This window comes from Neoarius graeffei, chromosome 11 (genome assembly GCF_027579695.1).
Source record: "Neoarius graeffei isolate fNeoGra1 chromosome 11, fNeoGra1.pri, whole genome shotgun sequence".
Classification (NCBI taxonomy): domain Eukaryota; kingdom Metazoa; phylum Chordata; class Actinopteri; order Siluriformes; family Ariidae; genus Neoarius; species Neoarius graeffei.
In genome coordinates this window covers 73,190,094-73,212,148 of record NC_083579.1, presented here as the reverse complement: position 1 = coordinate 73,212,148, position 22,055 = coordinate 73,190,094, and the positions used below count along the sequence as shown (strand labels likewise).

The window sequence follows — 22,055 nt, the reverse complement described above, 5'->3', positions numbered from 1 at the left end:
AAGAGACAATAAAATCAAGAATAAAAGACATGCCCGTATCAGCCAGAACTGTTGAGCGACGAATTGGTGAAATGGCAGAAAACGTAAGGGTGCAGCAAACAACTGGCATAAAAGATGCAGCGGTATTTAGCATTGCGCTTGACGAAAGCGTAGATGTGAATGATGTGGCACGTTGGGCAGTGATGGCAAGATATTGTGGTGTGACTGTGAGAGAGGAGCTCTGCTGTTTAAAGCCAATGAATCCTGCTGGGCAGCTTTACCCGAAAAGTTCAACTGTCTTCGCAATATCGCACTGGCTTTATCGTCAGTGTTCGGATCAACATATCCGTGTGAACAGATATTTTCGCACATGAAGAATGTACTTTGCCCCTCCCGAAGTCGTCTGACAACGGGCCATTCGGAAGCATGCGTCCAACTCAAAGTGACCAATTGCCATCCCCACATCTTGGCGCTAAGTAAGGGGAAGCAGGGCCAGGGATCACACTGACTGATAGGCAAAACATTTATTTTGTAACAAGGCTACTTCAAATTTGCAGTTTATTGTTAAGCCACTTTATGTAGGCTACTTGTCAATGTTCTCTGACACTCATTATTTAATTTTTTTTTCTGTAGTTTTATTATTCATCAGTTCCATTTCCATTAGGCTGCTACGTCTTTATTGTGAATAACTTGGGCCTGTTACCTACTGAAAGATTTTGGATGTTATTTTGTGAATTTGTATAAGCTGCTTGCAATGTTGTTATCCAATGGGGGGGGGGGGGGGGGGGGGGTGTTCTTAAACCTTGTGTGTGAGGTTAATGGCATAAAACAAGTGCAATGGTGTTTTACATTTGCTCAATGCATTAAATATCCATATCCGTCTAAAATGTGTGGTGTCTAATTCAGAGGTGGGCAAACTACGGCCCGCGGGCCACATCCGGCCCGTTGGCGTTTTTAATCCGGCCCGCGGAAGACAATCATATAAACACGATTGAGCAGATCTATAAACTATAAGCATCAGTGTTATCACGTAGACAGGTGTTCTAGAGATCCGTCTTTCCAGTCAGTCGTATTCACGCGAGATTACAGTGGTGCTTGAAAGTTTGTGAACCCTTTAGAATTTTCGATATTTCTGCATAAATATGACCTAAAACATCATCAGATTTTCACACAAGTCCTAAAAGTAGATAAAGAGAACCCAGTTAAACAAATGAGACAAAAATATTATACTTGGTCATTTATTTATTGAGGAAAATGATCCAATATTACATATCTGTGAGTGGCAAAAGTATGTGAACCTCGAGGATTAGCAGTTAATTTGAAGGTGAAATTAGTGTCAGGTGTTTTCAGTCAATGGGATGACAATCAGGTGTGAGTGGGCACCCTGTTTTATTTAAAGAACAGGGATCTATCAAAGTCTGAGCTTCACAACACATGTTTGTGGAAGTGTATCATGGCACGAACAAAGGAGATTTCTGAGGACCTCAGAAAAAGCGTTGTTGATGCTCATCAGGCTGATAAAGGTTACAAAACCATCTCTAAAGAGTTTGGACTCCACCAATCCACAGTCAGACAGATTGTGTACAAATGGAGGAAATTCAAGACCATTGTTACCCTCCCCAGGAGTGGTCGACCAACAAAGATCACTCCAAGAGCAAGGCGTGTAATAGTTGGTGAGGTCACAAAGGACCCCAGGGTAACTTCTAAGCAACTGAAGGCCTCTCTCACATTGGCTAATGTTAATGTTCATGAGTCCACCATCAGGAGAACGCTGAACAACAATGGTGTGCATGGCAGGGTTGCAAGGAGAAAGCCACTGCTCTCCAAAAAGAACATTGCTGCTTGTCTGCAGTTTGCTAAAGATCACGTGGACAAGCCAGAAGGCTATTGGAAAAATGTTTTGTGGATGGATGAGACCAAAATAGAACATTTTGGTTTAATGAGAAGCATTAAGTTTGGAGAAAGGAAAGCACGGCATTCCAGCATAAGAACCTTATCCCATCTGTGAAACGTGGTGGTGGTAGTATCATGGTTTGGGCCTGTTTGGCTGCATCTGGGCCAGGACGGCCTGTCATCATTGATGGACCAATGAATTCTGAATTATACCAGTGAATTCTAAAGGAAAATGTCAGGACATCTGTCCATGAACTGAATCTCAAGAGAAGGTGGGTCATGCAGCAAGACAACGACTCTAAGCACACAAGTCGTTCTACCAAAGAATGGTTAAAGAAGAATAAAGTTAATGTTTTGGAATGGCCAAGTCAAAGTCCTGACCTTAATCCAATCGAAATGTTGTGGAAGGACCTGAAGCGAACAGTTCATGTGAGGAAACCCACCAACATCCCAGAGTTGAAGCTGTTCTGTATGGAGGAACGGGCTAAAATTGCTCCAAGCCGGTGTGCAGGACTGATCAACAGTTACCAGAAACGTTTAGTTGCAGTTATTGCTGCACAAGGGGGTCACACCAGATACTGAAAGCAAAGGTTCACATACTTTTGCCACTCACAGATATGTAATATTGGATCATTTCCCTCAATAAATAAATGACCAAGTATAATATTTTTGTCTCATTTGTTTAACTGGGTTCTCTTTATCTACTTTTAGGACTTGTGTGAAAATCTGATGATGTTTTAGATCATATTTATGCAGAAATATCGAAAATTATAAAGGGTTCACAAACTTTCAAGCACCACTGTACATTTGCAGAGTGGTGCAGCGCGTGCCATGGAAGTCATTCTGGCGCCCGTGCCACTGGTGATCTCGAGAACACAGGATAAAACTTTACAATGAGTGGTCCTAAAAAAAGAGAAGTGGACAGTGAGTGCAGGGTGTTCAATAAAGAATGGACAACTAAATATTTTTTTGCTGAAGTCTGATCAAAGGTTATTTGCAAAGAAACCGTTGCAGTTTTAAAGGAATATAACATCAAACGGCACTTTTCCTCCAAGCATGCTAATTATGCTAACAACCAGTCAGCGCAAGCACGGACGAATACAGCTCAGCGGTTGCGGAGTGAATGTGAGTATTAACACTTTCTCTTTTTAAAACTATGTTGGAGCTGTAATAAGATGGTAGTCACATGTTTACAGACATAATAATATAAAAAGTATAACTCTTAGTAATTTTGGTTGTCGTGGGTGGCTGCTGTAGTGCTGGTGTTTGTTTTTATGTGTATATATTTTTTTATGTGCCAATCTATTGAACTGCAAGCATTTTTCTGCTCTGCCTTTGTTGACTGAGAACTAAAATAAATGTCAATCTGATCTGCATTTGGGTCTCTGTCAGTGAAGGCCTTACAATAACACTAAAGCTTTAACGGTTTATGTTCAATATGTATGAATTTGGTGCTGGCCCGGCCCGCCTGGCAAATTTCAAAAGTCAATGTGGCCCCTGAGCCAAAAAGTTTGCCCACCCCTGGTCTAATTACACATACTTAACAACACCTATTTGAATGGCACACTAATGCCGCTTTTCCACTACAAACGCGGCTGAGTCGGGCTGAGCCGTGCCGTGCTGAGTCGAGCTGAGCGGGGCTGTTGGAGTTGCATTTCGACTACAACCGCGCTGAACCGTGCTGGCTGGAAGTGGGTGGACACATTGGGTGGAGTTAGCGAAAGTGGGTGGACGTCACGTGATGTCGTTAGGCGGCGCAAACAGTGACATCAGTGATCTTTTAAGCGGTAGTCTCACGACCCGGATAGTAAACAATAAACATGGAGGACATGGAGTCGTTAGTGTTGCTGGTCTTGGTTCTGTGGCTTGTTGTCACCGACAACGCCAACAGATACTGGCAAGAGCGTATAGATGAGGCGAGGCGCATAAGGCTTCAGAAATTCTCGTAATTCGTAATTCTTCTTCTTCCGGGTTTACGGTGTTTACAGATCCCAGCGTGCTCGCGGGGCGTGTGTGGGCGTGTGAGGACACTCCTCCTCACCAATCAGTGCACAGGGGAGTGTCTGCTCACGCCCCCAGCCTCACTCGGCACGGTTTGGCTCACTTCAGCCCCACTCCAAAACCGTGCGAGTTTTGGGTGCTAAGCAGGGCTGAAGCAAGCTGAGTCGTGCTGTTCTGAGGTAGTCGAAACGCGAGCCGTGTCAGGCTGAAGTGAGCTGAAGCGAGCTGAAAAAGGGTAGTGGAAAAGGGCCATAACTAACAAGAAACCTTCTAATTGGCACTACATGGCAAAAAGGTTGCCGACCCCTGATTTAATCTATTGTTCTTTGGCCCATGGTTCATCTTTCCTCCAAATTTCATCAAAATCCATTCACTACATTTTGAGTTACACTGGGAAACAAACAAACAAGCAAGCAAGTAAGCAAACAAACAAACAAACAAACAATAACCATATCCTCCTCCAACAAAGTTGGATAATCAAGTACACTTTTTTCAATCTTGGTTTTAAAAATTATGGCAGTGGGGTGTTTGGGAGTACGAGGCAGCAGCCCAGTATTCTGTTAAACACAACTTACAGTATGTGCTCTTAGCTGGTTGGTGAAAGTGTGATCCTGTTCAGTCCAATCATCTCGCTCGACATTGTAATAATACTTTAGCTTTGCCATCCAGTACGTCAAAATACACTCACGGGCCACTTTAATAGGAACTTGTTCTTGATTCTAAGATTCCTGTTCTTGGCTGCAGGAGTGGAACCTGATGTGGTCTTCTGTTCTGCTGAGATGCTTTTCTGCTCACCACGGTTGTAAAGAGTTGCTATGAGTTACTATATCCTTCCTGGCAAAAGAGCTGGAGCCAATCTGGCCATTTTCCTCTGACCTCTCTTATCAACAAGGCGTTTGTTTCCACCCGCAGAACTGTCGCTCACTGAACTCAATGTTTCTTTATTTTTTGCACCATTCTGTGTAAACTCTAGAGACTGTTGTTTGTGTGTGAAAACCCCAGGAGATCAGCAGCTTCTGAAATACTCAAACCCCATACTCATCTGGCTCAAGCCAACCCCCATGCCACAGTGAAAGAAAGTCACACTTTGAGATCACAATTTTTCCCATTCTGATGTTTGAACATTGTGAACATTAACTGAAGCTCTTGATTTTTTCTGCATTGTCCTGCTGTCAAGGGATCGACTGATTACAGAACTACATCAAACAGCATGGATGTATGGGTGTTCCTAATAGAGTGGCCAGTCAGTGTACACTGCTTGTTTAACCAGCTTTCTAGTTCCTGTACTTAAAGGAACAGTCCACCGTTCTTCCATAATGAAATATGCTCTTATCTGAATTGAGACGAACTGCTCCGTACCTCTCCGAGCTTTGCGCGACCTCCCAGTCAGTCAGACGCAGTCAAACGCACTGTCACTCCTGTTAGCAATGTAGCTAGGCTCAGCATGACCAATGGTATTTTTTGGGGCTGTAGTTAGATGCGACCAAACTCGTCCGCGTTTTTCCTGTTTACATAGGTTTATATGACCAGTGACATGAAACAAGTTCAGTTACACAAATTGAAACGTAGCGATTTTCTATGCTATGGAAAGTGCGCACTATAATGACAGGCGTACTAACACCTTCTGCACGCTTCGGCAGCGCATTGATACAGAGCTCAGATATCAATGCGCTGCCGAAGCACGCAGAAGGTGTTAGTACGCCTGTCATTATAGTGCGGACTTTCCATAGCATAGAAAATCGCCACGTTTCAATTTGTGTAACTGAACTTGTTTCATATCACTGGTCATATAAACCTATGTAAACAGGAAAAACGCGGAAGAGTTTGGTCGCATCTAACTACAGCCCCAAAAAATACCATTGGCCATGCTGAGCCTAGCTACATTGCTAACAGGAGTGACAGCGCGTCTGACTGCGTCCGACTGACTGGGAGGTCGCGCAAAGCTCGGAGAGGTACGGAGCAGCTCGTCTCAATTCAGATAAGAGCATATTTCATTATGGAAGTACGGTGGACTGTTCCTTTAACTTAGTGGATGACTAATATACACTATATTTGATCTAATATGGAAGTAGATTTTTATGCCTCCGCCACCGTAAGGTGCAGGAGGCATTATGTTTTCAGGTTGTCCGTCTGTCCGTGTGTGCATCTGTCCCGAAACCTTGTGAACGCGATATCTCAAAGGCTAATGAAAGGAATTTCACCAAACTTTCACCATTTGTGCGCTTTGGGACAAACATGAACTGATTAGATTTTGAGATCAAAAGGTCTAAGGTCAAGGTCACTGTGAGGCATAGGCGTAGAATTGGGTATGGATGGTATGGACGTGTCCCTACCAATATCAAACGACGGCTGATGTGTCCCTACCACATGGGCGTCGCCACCATTGAATGTGGCGGGGGCGTGTCCCCCTCACATTTCATAATTCTTTGTTTGGACCCCTCCACATTTAACATAAAATATTAGTTCACCTAGCGCCGTTTCTATTGCTTCGTGAAAGAATCCATTCCACTCGATTGATAAGAGAATACACATACCGCTGAAAATCCACTCCGGGTTTTCCGGACGTTACCTAGAACAACTCACCGCACGCGAGTGAAGTGAATCTCAGCGCGAGCAGAGAAATGTTAGTGCAGCTGCTCGAAAGTGGAGGAGGTGACGTCAGCCCCATTGCCACCTCACAATGTCTAGATTTTGCTAAAACCTTATTCTTTTGTTACCGTATATGTCCTCAAAATTAACCCTAGGCCACGTTAAATTAATGCTCAATTAAACAATGAAATAAGCTTAGCCTAATGGGGTATTTCTGGTTGATGATGAATTGTTTGCAGTATTTGCTCCTCCCCAGACACAATGGACATAAGGACATTCTTTACAAAGAAGCGGAAAGTCAGTCAGAATTTCCCCACAGGACAGGTTTTTTTTTTTGTCCCAATGGAAATGTTAGTGCAGTTAGCTGGCTAGTCAATGTTAGGAGATGTATCAGCTAGCTTAATGTTAGCTATCATTTAATTTAAACCCAGTAGGCCGACCTTATTGTAATGCCAAGAATGAGGTCGAGTCTGCTCTGATGATATTTACTGATTCCCTGTTGTGATCTGAAGAACTTGTTTTGTCTGGTCTTTGCCAGTTTTCTGGAAAGTAAGATGGGAAATCAGTGTATGGGGAAGGAATAGTAGAAAGGAAAGCGATGGAGAGAGATGGATGTTATTCCAGGTGGATTGTGAAGGAAAGGGGGATAAAAGTTATGAAGTGGTAGAAATTGTGGTGGCACCAATGTAAGAAGGAGTTATTGCTATAAATCTATTTGTTATACTAATCTGTAAATGTTACTGTAGTACCACCATTGCATAGCCTGGCAAGCCAGACTAAATGTGAATATTTAGTCTGGTCTCGGTTGTAGACATTTCCGAAGGGTGTGGGTAGGAACAACCCGTTGTCTTTCAAACTGTCTCTGTGCGTATAGGCCAACGCTCTGACCAATCAGCGCAACAGTGACTGTGACGTAGTCAGAGCGACAGAAAGCAGTGGGGGAGCCAGCTGGTAGATCAGACTTTTGCCATAGCCGGTCGGCAAAACAGCGAAAACGTCCTTCTTGAAAAGGAATGAGCGGAGAGCCTCTTCCTGCTCATGTTTCAATGAAAACTCCAAGTCTAATTCTTCTAAAACTGATTCCAAAGCGGAGTCAAACGAGCGCTGTTCAAAAGCCGTAGCCATCTTTCCTGTTGTGCTTTCTCCAGCGTCGCGCAGCCTTGTTGTCACTCCTGCAAAAGCCCGCCCAAAGAATCCAAACAAAAACCTTGCGTTGTGATTGGCGGGCATGATTTGATGCCCGGGGTGTGTTGTTGATATGGTCCGAGGGTAGACCCACTCGTAGGCAAAAATATTTTTGGCCGCTAGGTGGGTGGGTCTAGTTTAGGCTAACCAGTGCATGTAGGTTGACAAAACTGCACTTGTTCATTGTGTGAAGTTCTCTTTTATGTGTCATTGCTTGACACGGTGTGATTTTGTGTTATGAAGACTGCATGATGCCATGTCATTTTTGTTATGAGTATCACTAAATCGGAAAAAAGTAAAACGCACCCACTAAAGTCACTGTTGGTGGTGAACAAAATTGCACCTGTTCATTGTGTGGTTGTTTTTTATGTGTCACCATTGCTTGACACAGTGTGATTTTGTTATGAAGTTTGCATGATGCCATGTCATGCCCGTTCATTGTGTGAAATTATGAATATTCTTATTTTTAAACATACAGTTGAGTGCAGGCCCGGTGCCAGGAACAGTTTACTAAGGGGGCAATTAGAAATCGCAAGGGGGCAAATATTTTTCATATAGTGTGTAGTAGTGATGGCGGTCTGACAACGTGTTTCAAACAATTAACTGCGCCAACCACAAAACCATGGCCCCGAAGGTTGCTTTAGTACGGGAAAATCATGTGACATATTACCAGGGCAGTTGCGCTTTATCAATACCCGTGCCCACCTGTTAACTCTCCCCTCCAATTTTCTCACAGACACGCGTTACAACCGGAAAGATGCCAAACATAAAACAACACACACAAACCTACAGGCAAGTCCTTTAAATTTAAAATACATACAAATAGCTCCGCGGCATGAAAACAAAATGTCAGTGCAAGTCTAAGGTACAACCCCGATTCCAAAAAAGTTGGGACAAAGTACAAATTGTAAATAAAAATGGAATGCAATAATTTACAAATCTCAAAAACTGATATTGTATTCACAATAGAACATAGACAACATATCAAATGTCGAAAGTGAGACATTTTGAAATTTCTTGCCAAATATTGACTCATTTGAAATTTCATGACAGCAACACATCTCAAAAAAGTTGGGACGGGGCAATAAGAGGCTGGAAAAGTTAAAGGTACAAAAAAGGGACAGCTGGAGGACCAAATTGCAACTCATTAGGTCAATTGGCAATAGGTCATTAACATGACTGGGTATAAAAAGAGCATCTTGGAGTGGCAGCGGCTCTCAGAAGTAAAGATGGGAAGAGGATCACCAATCCCCCTAATTCTGCGCCGACAAATAGTGGAGCAATATCAGAAAGGAGTTCGACAGTGTAAAATTGCAAAGAGTTTGAACATATCATCTACAGTGCATAATATCATCAAAAGATTCAGAGAATCTGGAAGAATCTCTGTGCGTAAGGGTCAAGGCCGGAAAACCATACTGGGTGCCCGTGATCTTCGGGCCCTTAGACGGCACTGCATCACATACAGGCATGCTTCTGTATTGGAAATCACAAAATGGGCTCAGGAATATTTCCAGAGAACATTATCTGTGAACACAATTCACCGTGCCATCCGCCGTTGCCAGCTAAAACTCTATAGTTCAAAGAAGAAGCCGTATCTAAACACGATCCAGAAGCGCAGACGTCTTCTCTGGGCCAAGGCTCATTTCAAATGGACTGTGGCAAAGTGGAAAACTGTTCTGTGGTCGGACGAATCAAAATTTGAAGTTCTTTATGGAAATCAGGGACGCCGTGTCATTCGGACTAAAGAGGAGAAGGACGACCCGAGTTGTTATCAGCGCTCAGTTCAGAAGCCTGCATCTCTGATGGTATGGGGTTGCATTAGTGCGTGTGGCATGGGCAGCTTACACATCTGGAAAGACACCATCAATGCTGAAAGGTATATCCAGGTTCTAGAGCAACATATGCTCCCATCCAGACGACGTCTCTTTCAGGGAAGACCTTGCATTTTCCAACATGACAATGCCAAACCACATACTGCATCAATTACAGCATCATGGCTGCGTAGAAGAAGGGTCCGGGTACTGAACTGGCCAGCCTGCAGTCCAGATCTTTCACCCATAGAAAACATTTGGCGCATCATAAAACGGAAGACACGACAAAAAAGACCTAAGACAGTTGAGCAACTAGAATCCTACATTAGACAAGAATGGGTTAACATTCCTATCCCTAAACTTGAGCAACTTGTCTCCTCAGTCCCCAGACGTTTACAGACTGTTGTAAAGAGAAAAGGGGATGTCTCACAGTGGGAAACATGGCCTTGTCCCAACTTTTTTGAGATGTGTTGTTGTCATGAAATTTAAAATCACCTAATTTTTCTCTTTAAATGATACATTTTCTCAGTTTAAACATTTGATATGTCATCTATGTTCTATTATGAATAAAATATGGAATTTTGAAACTTCCACATCATTGCATTCTGTTTTTATTTACAATTTGTACTTTGTCCCAACTTTTCTGGAATCGGGGTTGTACTTGGCTCGGCGGCCAAAATCATAATTTTAAAAAAATCAACAGACCCCGCGGCTGCACCAGTAATAGCCTTCCTGACTTGCACCGAGTCAACGCTAACCACTTAATCCGCGATCCCAGTTTAGGCGTGTAGGGGACAAAACACTCTGAAGTGATGAATTTTCACCCCCGCTGCATGGGGGGGTGACGTCAACGACACATATTCTTACGCTATTTGCGCACAAAGCGGACCATATATGAACACATACACCAACATAAACGGAGATAAACTTAGCCTACAAAGAAAGAAAATGGATTCACAATATTGTGATTGAATTCATTTAATTCGGAGGGGGAAAGACTACTCCCGTAAACTGACTGCATATTACAGGATATTGCAGAGACAGTGCACTTGTAAGTGTACATGTAAAACCCCCGCCCGCACGACCCCTCCGTCTATAATACATTATATTTTCATAAGAAAACAATTAAGTGATCTGAGTCTCCGTTGAGGGGGCGGGGCTGTAGCCACGAGGGGGCGATGCCCCCTTTCGCTCCCCCACGGCGCCGGGCCTGGTTGAGTGTCACTATTGCTTGGCACAGTGGCATGTTGTGTTACATCTAAAACTAAATAAAAAAGGAAACACAAACTAAAAAGTAAAAAGCACCCATAAAGTCATTGTTGGTGATAAATTGTGTCACAGTCATCTCATTATCTTAGGCGTAGCAGTGGGTTTAAAAACAGGCTGATGAATATATGGACTAGTTGAATGAGGACTTATTGTTGAGTCTCTAAAATAGTCATTGAATTAAGTGACTTTTTTAGGTGAAAGTACGTTTAACAACCTGTTAAAAATACACCAGAATGCAGGAAATGGCATCTAATTAATTAAAAATTGTCTGGGGGAGGACCCCCCCCCCGCCAGTGTGTCCCCCCCACATTAAAAATGCTTCTGATGACCCTGCCCTACCAATATTTCTGATTGAAGAAAAAAAAGATGCTCCTTGAGCGGTACACAAATGGTTACTGTAGGTTTCCACTGGCTGAAACACCATGCACAATTCGCTCATGAATATTCGCTCAGGGGGCGTGGTCGCGAAAACAGCTCCCTTTTTCGGCTACCAGGTCAATTAGCAAGTGCGGTTGCAGTGCAGAGACCGGCTGCTAGCTAGCAAACTGTCCTTGAGGAATGTAACATTAGATTAGCTCGTAAAATTAATCAGTTAACGACAGTTCGTATTCAGTGTGTAAAAACGACAATATGACTGTTTTCTAAGTTTGTGTGCCATGGAAGTAACACTCCGACTTGATACCGACAACAACTGGTGTTCATTAAAGTCACAAAGACATTATTAAATCATATCAAATTGTGCTAATCTTGGCTAATATTGCACCTTAGTCTTGCTTGTGAAGTGCCTGTAAACTTTAGCAACCCGCTAACCCTTAATCTGAAGTGCTTCAGTTAAGGCCTGCAGAGCCCTGACCAAGTCTGTGTAACATGAAACATGTAAACAACAACCCGATGGTGATGTGGACATTAAAATGTGTCTAGGCCACGAACAATCAAATAAAACGTTTTCACGTAATAAGCATAACAGCCTCGGCCTTCTTGAGCAGAAATTTTTGGTTACTCCCGCCTCTCTTTTGAAAACGTCACATACCAAGTACATACATACGCTGAACTGATTGGTTTTCGACGGGGTTCATTTGAAAGCGGTCGGCTAAAAATTTTTCTCTGTCGAACCCTGTCCCTCCCTCCTCTCTCCGCTCTGGGTTCAAGAAGACAACAGAAGGGCAATAATAGAACAACCAATCAGAATTCAGATACATTCTGTTGCCAAGTAAAATTGTAACCTTTCAACGTGTCAAAAAAGTTCTAGAGACCTCGTCCTGTTTTACCGCTAGATCAATCACATATCAGCTTAAACTAGCATTCTAAAACTAGTTAAAGATCCCACAGAAGATAGTCGACTCCCCCTGCCAGCCTAATGTAACGCAGTGTTTAAGGCTCCGGATGTGTTTTACTTCCATTTATGAGGGAAAGGAACATACACCCTCTCGACAGTCAATGCATTATTCGCTTGTAAAACACATTTGCAAATTGGTAGAATGAGTTAATCATCACATGCAAGATTTGCAATTAATCAAATGAATTGCATATTATTATTATTATTATTATTCATGAATTACTACAGTTCTGAACTTCAAATTTTAAAAGTCTGGACTTTGGAGAGATGATGGATACTCTTTTGGTGGAACACAACAGAGCAAAATATTGCGACCCTCTAATGTTGACCTGAAGTTGGCACCACTGGGGATTGGCATTGGGTTTATGTCCCCACCAATGTTAAAGGAACAGTCCACCGTACTTCCATAATGAAATATGCTCTTATCTGAATTGAGACGAGCTGCTCCGTACCTCTCCGAGCTTTGCGCGACCTCCCAGTCAGTCAGACGCAGTCAGACGCGCTGTCACTCCTGTTAGCAATGTAGCTAGGCTCAGTATGGCCAACGGTATTTTTTGGGGCTGTAGTTAGATGCGACCAAACTCGTCCGCGTTTTTCCTGTTTACATAGGTTTATATGACCAGTGATATGAAACAAGTTCAGTTACACAAATTGAAACGTAGCGACTTTCTATGCTATGGAAAGTCCGCACTATAATGACAGGCGTACTAACACCTTCTGCGCGCTTCGGCAGCGCATTGATATCTGAGCTCCGTATCAATGCGCTGTCGAAGCGCGCAGAAGGTGTTAGTACGCCTGTCATTATAGTGCGGACTTTCCATAGCATAGAAAGTCGCTACGTTTCAATTTGTGTAACTGAACTTGTTTCATATCACTGGTCATATAAACCTATGTAAACAGGAAAAACGCGGACGAGTTTGGTCGCATCTAACTACAGCCCCAAAAAATACCATTGGCCATGCTGAGCCTAGCTACATTGCTAACAGGAGTGACAGCGCGTCTGACTGCGTCTGACTGACTGGGAGGTCGCGCAAAGCTCGGAGAGGTACGGAGCAGCTCGTCTCAATTCAGATAAGAGCATATTTCATTATGGAAGTACAGTGGACTGTTCCTTTAATACCAAACCTACACCCTTACCGTGAGGTCAAATGTCTGTCTGAAAAGCTTGTGAACACAATATCTCCAAGGCAAATGAAGGAATTTCACCAAACTTTCACCATTTGTGCATTTGGGGACAAAGATAAAGTGATTAGATTTTGAGATCAAAAGGTCTAAGGTCAAGGTCACTGTGAGGTCAAATGTCTGTCTGAAAACCTTGTGAGCACAGTGTCTCCAAGGCTGATACAAGTAATTTCACCAGGTCACGATTACCATGAGGTCAAATGTCCATCCCCAAATCACAACTTAATAAGGCGTGTAGTCTACCAGGCGGAGGCATCCCTATTGACGCCGTTGGCGTCGAGTTCTATCTAGTTGTATTTGTGTCAGGACGTAATGTAGGTGGATTCTTCTCTAGCACGAGAGAGTGACTCAGTGTGAGGATTTGATGCACACCTGCCAGCTAAAACCAGAAATCAGTATTCTTCATGAACCTGGTACTGTATAATTGTATTTATTCTATCCACATCCACTGGATATGAGCAATCGTGCGCTCTGATTGGCTACTCTACTACTAGGATATCAGCTCATATACCGTGAGTAGAGAAAAACAAAATGGCGGAGTGTTGCTGAACCAACCGAAGACGAAATGACAACTCTATTCGAAAACAAAACCCCAAAAATACAAAAAAAAAGCAACAAAATATGGAATTAAAGTATTTGATGGAAAGAATTTTCAAGAATTATTATTATTATTATTATTATTATTATTATTATTATTATTATTATCGCATTTTTCACAAATTGCTCCCATCATTTCGCCGATTTGTTTACATTCTTCATCTTTAAGCATTAAAATTGGTTGATTTTTTTAGACCGGTTCAAAACCTCAAAAAAGTTTGAAAATGACATCACTGAAATGTCAAAGTAAGAATTAAATATAAATGTCTAAAGCTATATGTCTAAAGCTATAATGTCTATATCTCAACAGCAAGACAGCGAAATGGCGCTTTCTACAAAAAACAACAACACTAAAGTCAATTTGTGCCGCCATCGATAGGTTTTTAAGAAGTCCGCCGAAGCGGAAATGATTTTGTCGGATGTTTTGTAGAAAGTTTTTATTTATCGGATTTGCAAAAAAATAAAAATAAAAGCTCAGTTTGTCAAAATCCAGTGAATGTGGATAGAACAAAACAGTTATTCCACTCAATCTTGTCGTACACGGCTTATAGCTCAAGTACGACTCGATTTCATGGAATAATTGTTAATTACGTCCTTCCTGGTTTTATTGTTTCAATTTTCATTGGCTCTTCACCGGATCTGTTCAGAGTGGAGCCACTGACCAGTATATGCTACTCCTACTATTACAGCAGTACCTGGTCTAAAATAAAAGCGATAATAAATAAATAAATAAATATAATAATAAAAATATTCCAGCTTGCTCCAGTGAGACCCAGAGCCTTGGGGCAAACATTTGTCAACAACAGGAAAATCAGGACTAACTAAAATGACTGCGTGTGCACTCGGCATTAAACTGCAGCTTCACATTAGTGGGACTGAGTGAGTGATACTTACTGGACTGGAGGGAGTTTTGGGCCATGCAGGACTGCTGATGCTGTCACTGTCATCTCCGTGGTAGGAGGACAGGCTAGCGGGGCTGGGGGTCAGGGCTGAAGGAGTGGGGGGTTCCGAGCCGCACTGAGAGCTGGAGCCATCCTGAGAGAGAGAGAGAGAGAGAGAGAGAGAGAGAGAGAGAGAGAGAAGAAACAAAACACGAGAACACCACCAACTTAATTCCACCTTGCACAGCACAGGATGGACAGTCCAAGAGATACAGATAGGAACATAGACTCCATGTGCAACTGTCAGAGAGAGAAAAAGGGATAACATAAGAAGAAAAAGTGGATGATGTAGAAACGTAGTGAGAAAGTAGAAAGCTCTAGGCACTGACAGCTTCGGGACAGCACAGCTACGTGTTCCTGTGACAGACTGCAAATGTCAGCAAAGGCTCACACTCCTAATTTCCCCATTTCCCTGTTCCACATTTCTAAAAGCACAGCCCGGACATGCTCTTTCAGCTCTTCCGTTCACTCCAGGGCTCTTTCAGGCTCTTTCGGCAGCCTGAATAATTCACCACTAAGCACTACTATCAGGAAAAATTCTTGTAATAAATGAAAGGAAAATAAACAAAAGGCAATCAGAGGCAAAGTGCGATGAGGATTCAGAGCTCGTGCAGTGTAACGCTTTGTGTGTGTGTGGGCAAGAGATTGAGCCCAAGTGCCTTCTATTAAAATATGTATTTAATCCTTTAACCAAAACATGAAAAAAGCACAAGCTGTACGCAATATAATAACACTTACAAACACGTATTATTGGGTTCTTTAAAGCAAGACTGCCTTTAAGATTTTTCAAATGTAGGTCATAAAAAGAATTTTCCCCGACACCCAATTATTTTTGCCGAGTGGACCGAAAGCTACTGAATTCGAATCACAGACTTCAAATTTTATTCGTTTTTTTTTCTTAAAATAGAACAATTAATGAATTTAGAGCCACGTGGCCCTAAATTCTCTGCTATTTTTTCCTGCTTCACCATGACGCAATACAAGATACTACAACCCCGATTCCAAAAAAGTTGGGACAAAGTACAAATTGTAAATAAAAACGGAATGCAATAATTTACAAATCTTAAAAACTGATATTGTATTCACAATAGAACATAGACAACATATCAAATGTCGAAAGTGAGACATTTTGAAATTTCATGCCAAATATTGGCTCATTTGAAATTTCATGACAGCAACACATCTCAAAAAAGTTGGGACAGGGGCAATAAGAGGCTGGAAAAGTTAAAGGTACAAAAAAGGAACAGCTGGAGGACCAAATTGCAACTCATTAGGTCAATTGGCAATAGGTCATTAACATGACTGGGTATAAAAAGAGCATCTTGGAGTGGCAGCGGCTCTCAGAAGTAAAGCTGGGAAGAGGATCACCAATCCCCCTAATTCTGCACCGACAAATAGTGGAGCAATATCAGAAAGGAGTTCGACAGTGTAAAATTGCAAAGAGTTTGAACATATCATCATCCACAGTGCATAATATCATCAAAAGATTCAGAGAATCTGGAAGAATCTCTGTGCCTAAGGGTCAAGGCCGGAAAACCAGACTGGGTGTCCGTGATCTTCGGGCCCTTAGACAGCACTGCATCACATACAGGCATGCTTCTGTATTGGAAATCACAAAATGGGCTCAGGAATATTTCCAGAGAACATTATCTGTGAACACAATTCACCGTGCCATCCGCCGTTGTCAGCTAAAAGTCTGTAGTTCAAAGAAGAAGCCGTATCTAAACATGATCCAGAAGCGCAGACGTCTTCTCTGGGCCAAGGCTCATTTAAAATGGACTGTGGCAAAGTGGAAAACTGTTCTGTGGTCAAACGAATCAAAATTTGAAGTTCTTTATGGAAATCAGGGACGCCGTGTCATTCGGACTAAAGAGGAGAAGGACGACCCGAGTTGTTATCAGCGCTCAGTTCAGAAGCCTGCATCTCTGATGGTATGGGGTTGCATTAGTGCGTGTGGCATGGGCAGCTTACACATCTGGAAAGACACCATCAATGCTGAAAGGTATATCTAGGTTCTAGAGCAACATATGCTCCCATCCAGACGACGTCTCTTTCAGGGAAGACCTTGCATTTTCCAACATGACAATGCCAAACCACATACTGCATCAATTACAGCATCATGACTGCGTAGAAGAAGGGTCCGGGTACTGAACTGGCCAGCCTGCAGTCCAGATCTTTCACCCATAGAAAACATTTGGCGCATCATAAAATGGAAGATACGACAAAAAGACCTAAGACAGTTGAGCAACAGGAATCCTACATTAGACAAGAATGGGTTAACATTCCTATCCCTAAACTTGAGCAACTTGTCTCCTCAGTCCCCAGACGTTTACAGACTGTTGTAAAGAGAAAAGGGGATGTCTCACAGTGGTAAACATGGCCTTGTCCCAACTTTTTTGAGATGTGTTGTTGTCATGAAATTTAAAATCACCTAATTTTTCTCTTTAAATTATACATTTTCTCAGTTTAAACATTTGATATGTCGTCTATGTTCTATTCTGAATAAAATATGGAATTTTGAAACTTCCACATCATTGCATTCCGTTTTTATTTACAATTTGTACTTTGTCCCAACTTTTTTGGAATCCGGGTTGTACATCATGCATGACGTGGTGGGCTTTCCCTATTCGCGCAAGGCATTGTGGGATACAAATTTGAAACAGGAGAGAAAAATGGAGGACGTGAGTGTGCGAATGAAACGTCAAAGACCGACTACAGTAACGGATAGCGAGAAGAAAAGACGTTATGTTATATGCGAAGGAAAGGAAAAGCAGGACTGAAAGGTTTTCTTCACCTCTGGCCCTCACCATCTCGAGATCAGTCCCCTCTTGTCACCCAGACGTCTGGGGGTGAGAGTCGCGAAAGAAAGACAGGAACCCCATGAGTTCGCAATCTTTATTCACAAGTCCCCCTTGAGACGAGAGTATACAAGGGGTTTTATATGTGTGTGTGTGTGTGAGTGAAACCATGGATCAATCATAAGCAATATTTTTCATATCAACGGATGCTTTTTTAACAACTCAGCAACTCAGCATTTACGCACGTCAAAGCACGAGATGTTTTTTACGACAATTTTAAACAAAGACATGTTTATGTCTAGTCTAGCAAAGAAGTGTGTGTCTTCTCCACTGGAGGAAGGTCACACAGTAACTTGGTACACAATTACACAGGAAACAGAAGGTCACAGAAGAATTCAATGCCTTCTAGCTGAAATAGTAAAATAGAACAGAACAATATTAAGAATAAATCCTTACAATTTTGTCACAAAATAAATTACTGCCTTCTTGGTCAAGAATAAATACTTACAATTATTTATCCTTACAAAGGAATAAAACCTTACAAGGACCAAACTAATAAATAAATATCGACGCTCAGCGAGCACCTCGGTGTGATCATCTGTTCGTTGAGCGACAGAATGATGGAACGGTCAGTGGACGGTCAAAGGTAAAGCTGCGCATGCACACACACACACACACACACACACACACACACACACACACACACACACGGACTTCTTCTGTCTGCTTGACTGCGCAAAGCAAGCGATTTCATGCACATTATTTGCTTTAATCCCCTCAAATTTAATAACTTCCCAGCCACAGAATGACTTTTTTATATATTACAGAAATAAACATATATCACAATGACCAAATTTCAGAGGGAACTAAATTTCACCGATTTTATGAAATCGAAAGGCCGTCTAGCTTTAAATGAGCACTTTGTAATTTTTAGAGCAATGTAATGAAAACACTGACAGGTCTTTCACTTCCTCTCAAATAGTCCACTTCATTCCTTCTGCTGCAAATACATACAGTGCCTTGCAAAAGTATTCATCCCCCTTGGTGTTTGTCCTGTTTTGTCACATTACAAGCTGGAATTAAAATGGATTTTTGGAAGGTTAGCACCATTTGATTTACACAACATGCCGACCACTTTAAAGGTGCAAATTGTTATTTTATTGTGACGCAAACAATAATTAAGATGAAGAAAAAAAAAACAAATCTGGAGTGTGCATAGGTATTCATCCCCTTTCATATGAAACCCCTAAATAAGAGCTGGTCCAACCAATTCACTTCAGTAGTCACATAATTAGTTGATTAAGATCCACCTGTGTGCAATCAAAGTGTCACATGATGTCTGTATAAATCACCCTGTTCTGGAAGGACCCTGACACTGCAGCATGACTAAGCAAGCAACGTGAAAACCAAGGAGCCTCCAAACAGGTCAGAGACAAAGTTGTGGAGAAGTATAGATCAGGGTTGGGTTATAAAAAATATCCCAAACTTCGAATATCTCAGGGAGCACCATTAAATCCATTATAGCAAAATGGAAAGAATATGGCACCACTACAAACCTGACAAGAGAAGGCCGTCCACCAAAACTCACAGACCGGGCAAGGAGGGCATTAATCAGAGATGCAACAAAGACACCAACGATAACGCTGAAGGAGCTGCAAAGATCCACAGCGGAGATGGGAGTATCTGTCCATAGGACCACTTTAAGCTGTACACTCCATAGAGTGGGTGGAGCTTTATGGAAGAGTGGCCAGAAAAAAGTCATTGTTTAAAAAAATCACGTTTGAAGTTTGCCTAACAGCATGTGGCAGACTCCCCAAACACATGGAAGAAGATTCTCTGGCCAAATGAGACAAAAATTTTAACTTTTTGGCCATCATGGGAAACGCCATATGTGGTGCAAACCCAACAGCCCAAGAACACCATTCCGACAGTGAAGCATGGTGGTGGCAGCATCATGCTGTGGGGATGTTTTTCATCTGCAGGCACAGGAAAGCTGGTCAGGACTGAAGGAAAGATGGATGGCACTAAATCCAGGGCAATTCTGGAGGGAAACTTGTTTGAGTCAGCCAGAGGTTTGAGACTGGGACGAAGGTTCACGTTCCAGCAGGACAATGACCCTAAACCTACTGCTAAAGCTACACTGGAGTGGTTTAAAGCACTGTAAAAAAAAAAAAAGAACTTACGCCAACTTAAAAATTCAAGGCAACTTACTGCACAGGGTTTTTGAGTTTATGTGACAACTAAGATTTTTAAGTTTTGAAGAAAATTGTGCCAACTTATACTTTTGGTCTCAGATAACTCATCTCATCTCATTATCTCTAGCCGCTTTATCCTGTTCTACAGGATCGCAGGCAAGCTGGAGCCTATCCCAGCTGACTACGGGCGAAAGGCGGGATACACCCTGGACAAGTTGCCAGGTCATCACAGGGCTGACACATAGACACAGACAACCATTCACACTCACATTCACACCTACGGTCAATTTAGAGTCACCAGTTAACCTAACCTGCATGTCTTTGGACTGTGGGGGAAACCGGAGCACCTGGAGGAAACGGGGAGAACATGCAAACTCCACACAGAAAGGCCCTCGCCGGCCACGGGGCTCGAACCCGGACCATCTTGCTGTGAGGCGACAGCACTAACCACTACACCACCGTGCCGCCTCTCAGATAACTTAGCCTTCATATTCACACAAACTTAATTTTTTCAGTTTTACATGATAAGAATTCAACTTTAAGGCCACTAATCTTTAATCTCATCTCATCTCATCTCATTATCTCTAGCCGCTTTATCCTGTTCTACAGGGTCGCAGGCAAGCTGGAGCCTATCCCAGCTGACTACGGGCGAAAGGCGGGGTACACCCTGGACAAGTCGCCAGGTCATCACAGGGCTGACACATAGACACAGACAACCATTCACACTCACATTCACACCTACGGTCAATTTAGAGTCACCAGTTAACCTAACCTGCATGTCTTTGGACTGTGGGGGAAACCGGAGCACCCGGAGGAAACCCACGCGGACACGGGGAGAACATGCAAACTCCACACAGAAAGGCCCTCGCCGGCCACGGGGCTCGAACCCGGACCTTCTTGCTGTGAGGCGACAGCGCTAACCACTACACCACCGTGCCGCCTCTCAGATAACTTAGCCTTCATATTCACACAAACTTAATTTTTTCAGTTTTACATGATAAGAATTCAACTTTAAGGCCACTAATCTTTCATCCAAGTAAAAACTTCAAAATTTGAGTTCAATTTTCTTTTTATCCCACAATAAAACAAATAACAATCCAGTTCAAATAGCATGTTTATTTTAACATGATGGTTGCAAAACTGCTATAAAACTGGAGTGGCAGTGCTTTTTTGTTAAGTCACACATTCACGTATTTTAAGCCTGAAGCTAATTTGACAAACGAAATGTGCAAACAATTCAGTACCAGCCAATTAAAATGCTACAAATCTTGGCATACAATGGTGTATAATATGCATACAATGAACATAAAGAGTGAATCTATTAAAACACATACATATTCAAAAGGTTGACAAATTGCAAACTGCACGTCATTACGAACAATAGCACACAGCACAATTTGGCACAAATGATGCAGGCTGTTGGGTGCGTAAGTATGTTTGAACTAACTGTCGGTTAGGTTCTGGCTCAAACTGAGCTCATTCTTACCTTAAAAGCACTGCCATTACAGTTTTATAGCAGTTTTGCTCCCATCATGTTAAAATAAACATGCTATTTGAACTGGATTGTTATTTGTTCTATTGTGGGATAAAAAGAAAATTTAACTCAAATTTTGAAGTTTTTACATTACCGTTCAAAAGTTTGGGGTCACCCAGACAATTTTGTGTTTTCCATGAAAAGTCACACTTTTATTTCCCACCATAAGTTGTAAAATGAATAGAAAATATAGTCAAGACATTTTTCTGGCCATTTTGAGCATTTAATCGACCCCACAAATGTGATGCTCCAGAAACTCAATCTGCTCAAAGGAAGGTCAGTTTTATAGCTTCTCTAAAGAGCTAAACTGTTTTCAGCTGTGCTAACATGATTGTACAAGGGTTTTCTAATCATCCATTAGCCTTCTGAGGCAATGAGCAAACACATTGTACCATTAGAACTCTGGAGTGAGAGTTGCTGGAAATGGGCCTCTATACACCTATGGAGATATTGCACCAAAAACCAGACATTTGCAGCTAGAATAGTCATTTACCACATTAGCAATGTATAGAGTGGATTTCTGATTAGTTTAAAGTGACCTTCATTGAAAAGAACAGTGCTTTTCTTTCAAAAATAAGGACATTTCAAAGTGACCCCAAACTTTTGAACGGTAGTGTACTTGGATGAAAGATTAGTGGCCTTAAAGTTGAATTATTATCATGTAAAACTGAAAAAATTAAGTTTGTGTGAATATGAAGGCTAAGTTATCTGAGACCAAAAGTATAAGTTGGCACAACTTTCTTCA

The 22,055-nt window shown here is 42.1% G+C and overlaps 1 protein-coding gene across 1 annotated transcript in view; it reads right to left on the bottom strand.

Moving 5' to 3' along the window:
* LOC132894622 (AT-rich interactive domain-containing protein 1B-like) overlaps positions 1-22,055 on the bottom strand; it is a 657,256-nt gene that overhangs the window by 71,904 nt on the left and 563,297 nt on the right. The window contains exon 11 of the mRNA XM_060934699.1: positions 14,737-14,877. Coding sequence (XP_060790682.1) covers positions 14,737-14,877 — 141 coding nt within the window. The remainder of the gene's footprint in view (positions 1-14,736; positions 14,878-22,055) is intronic.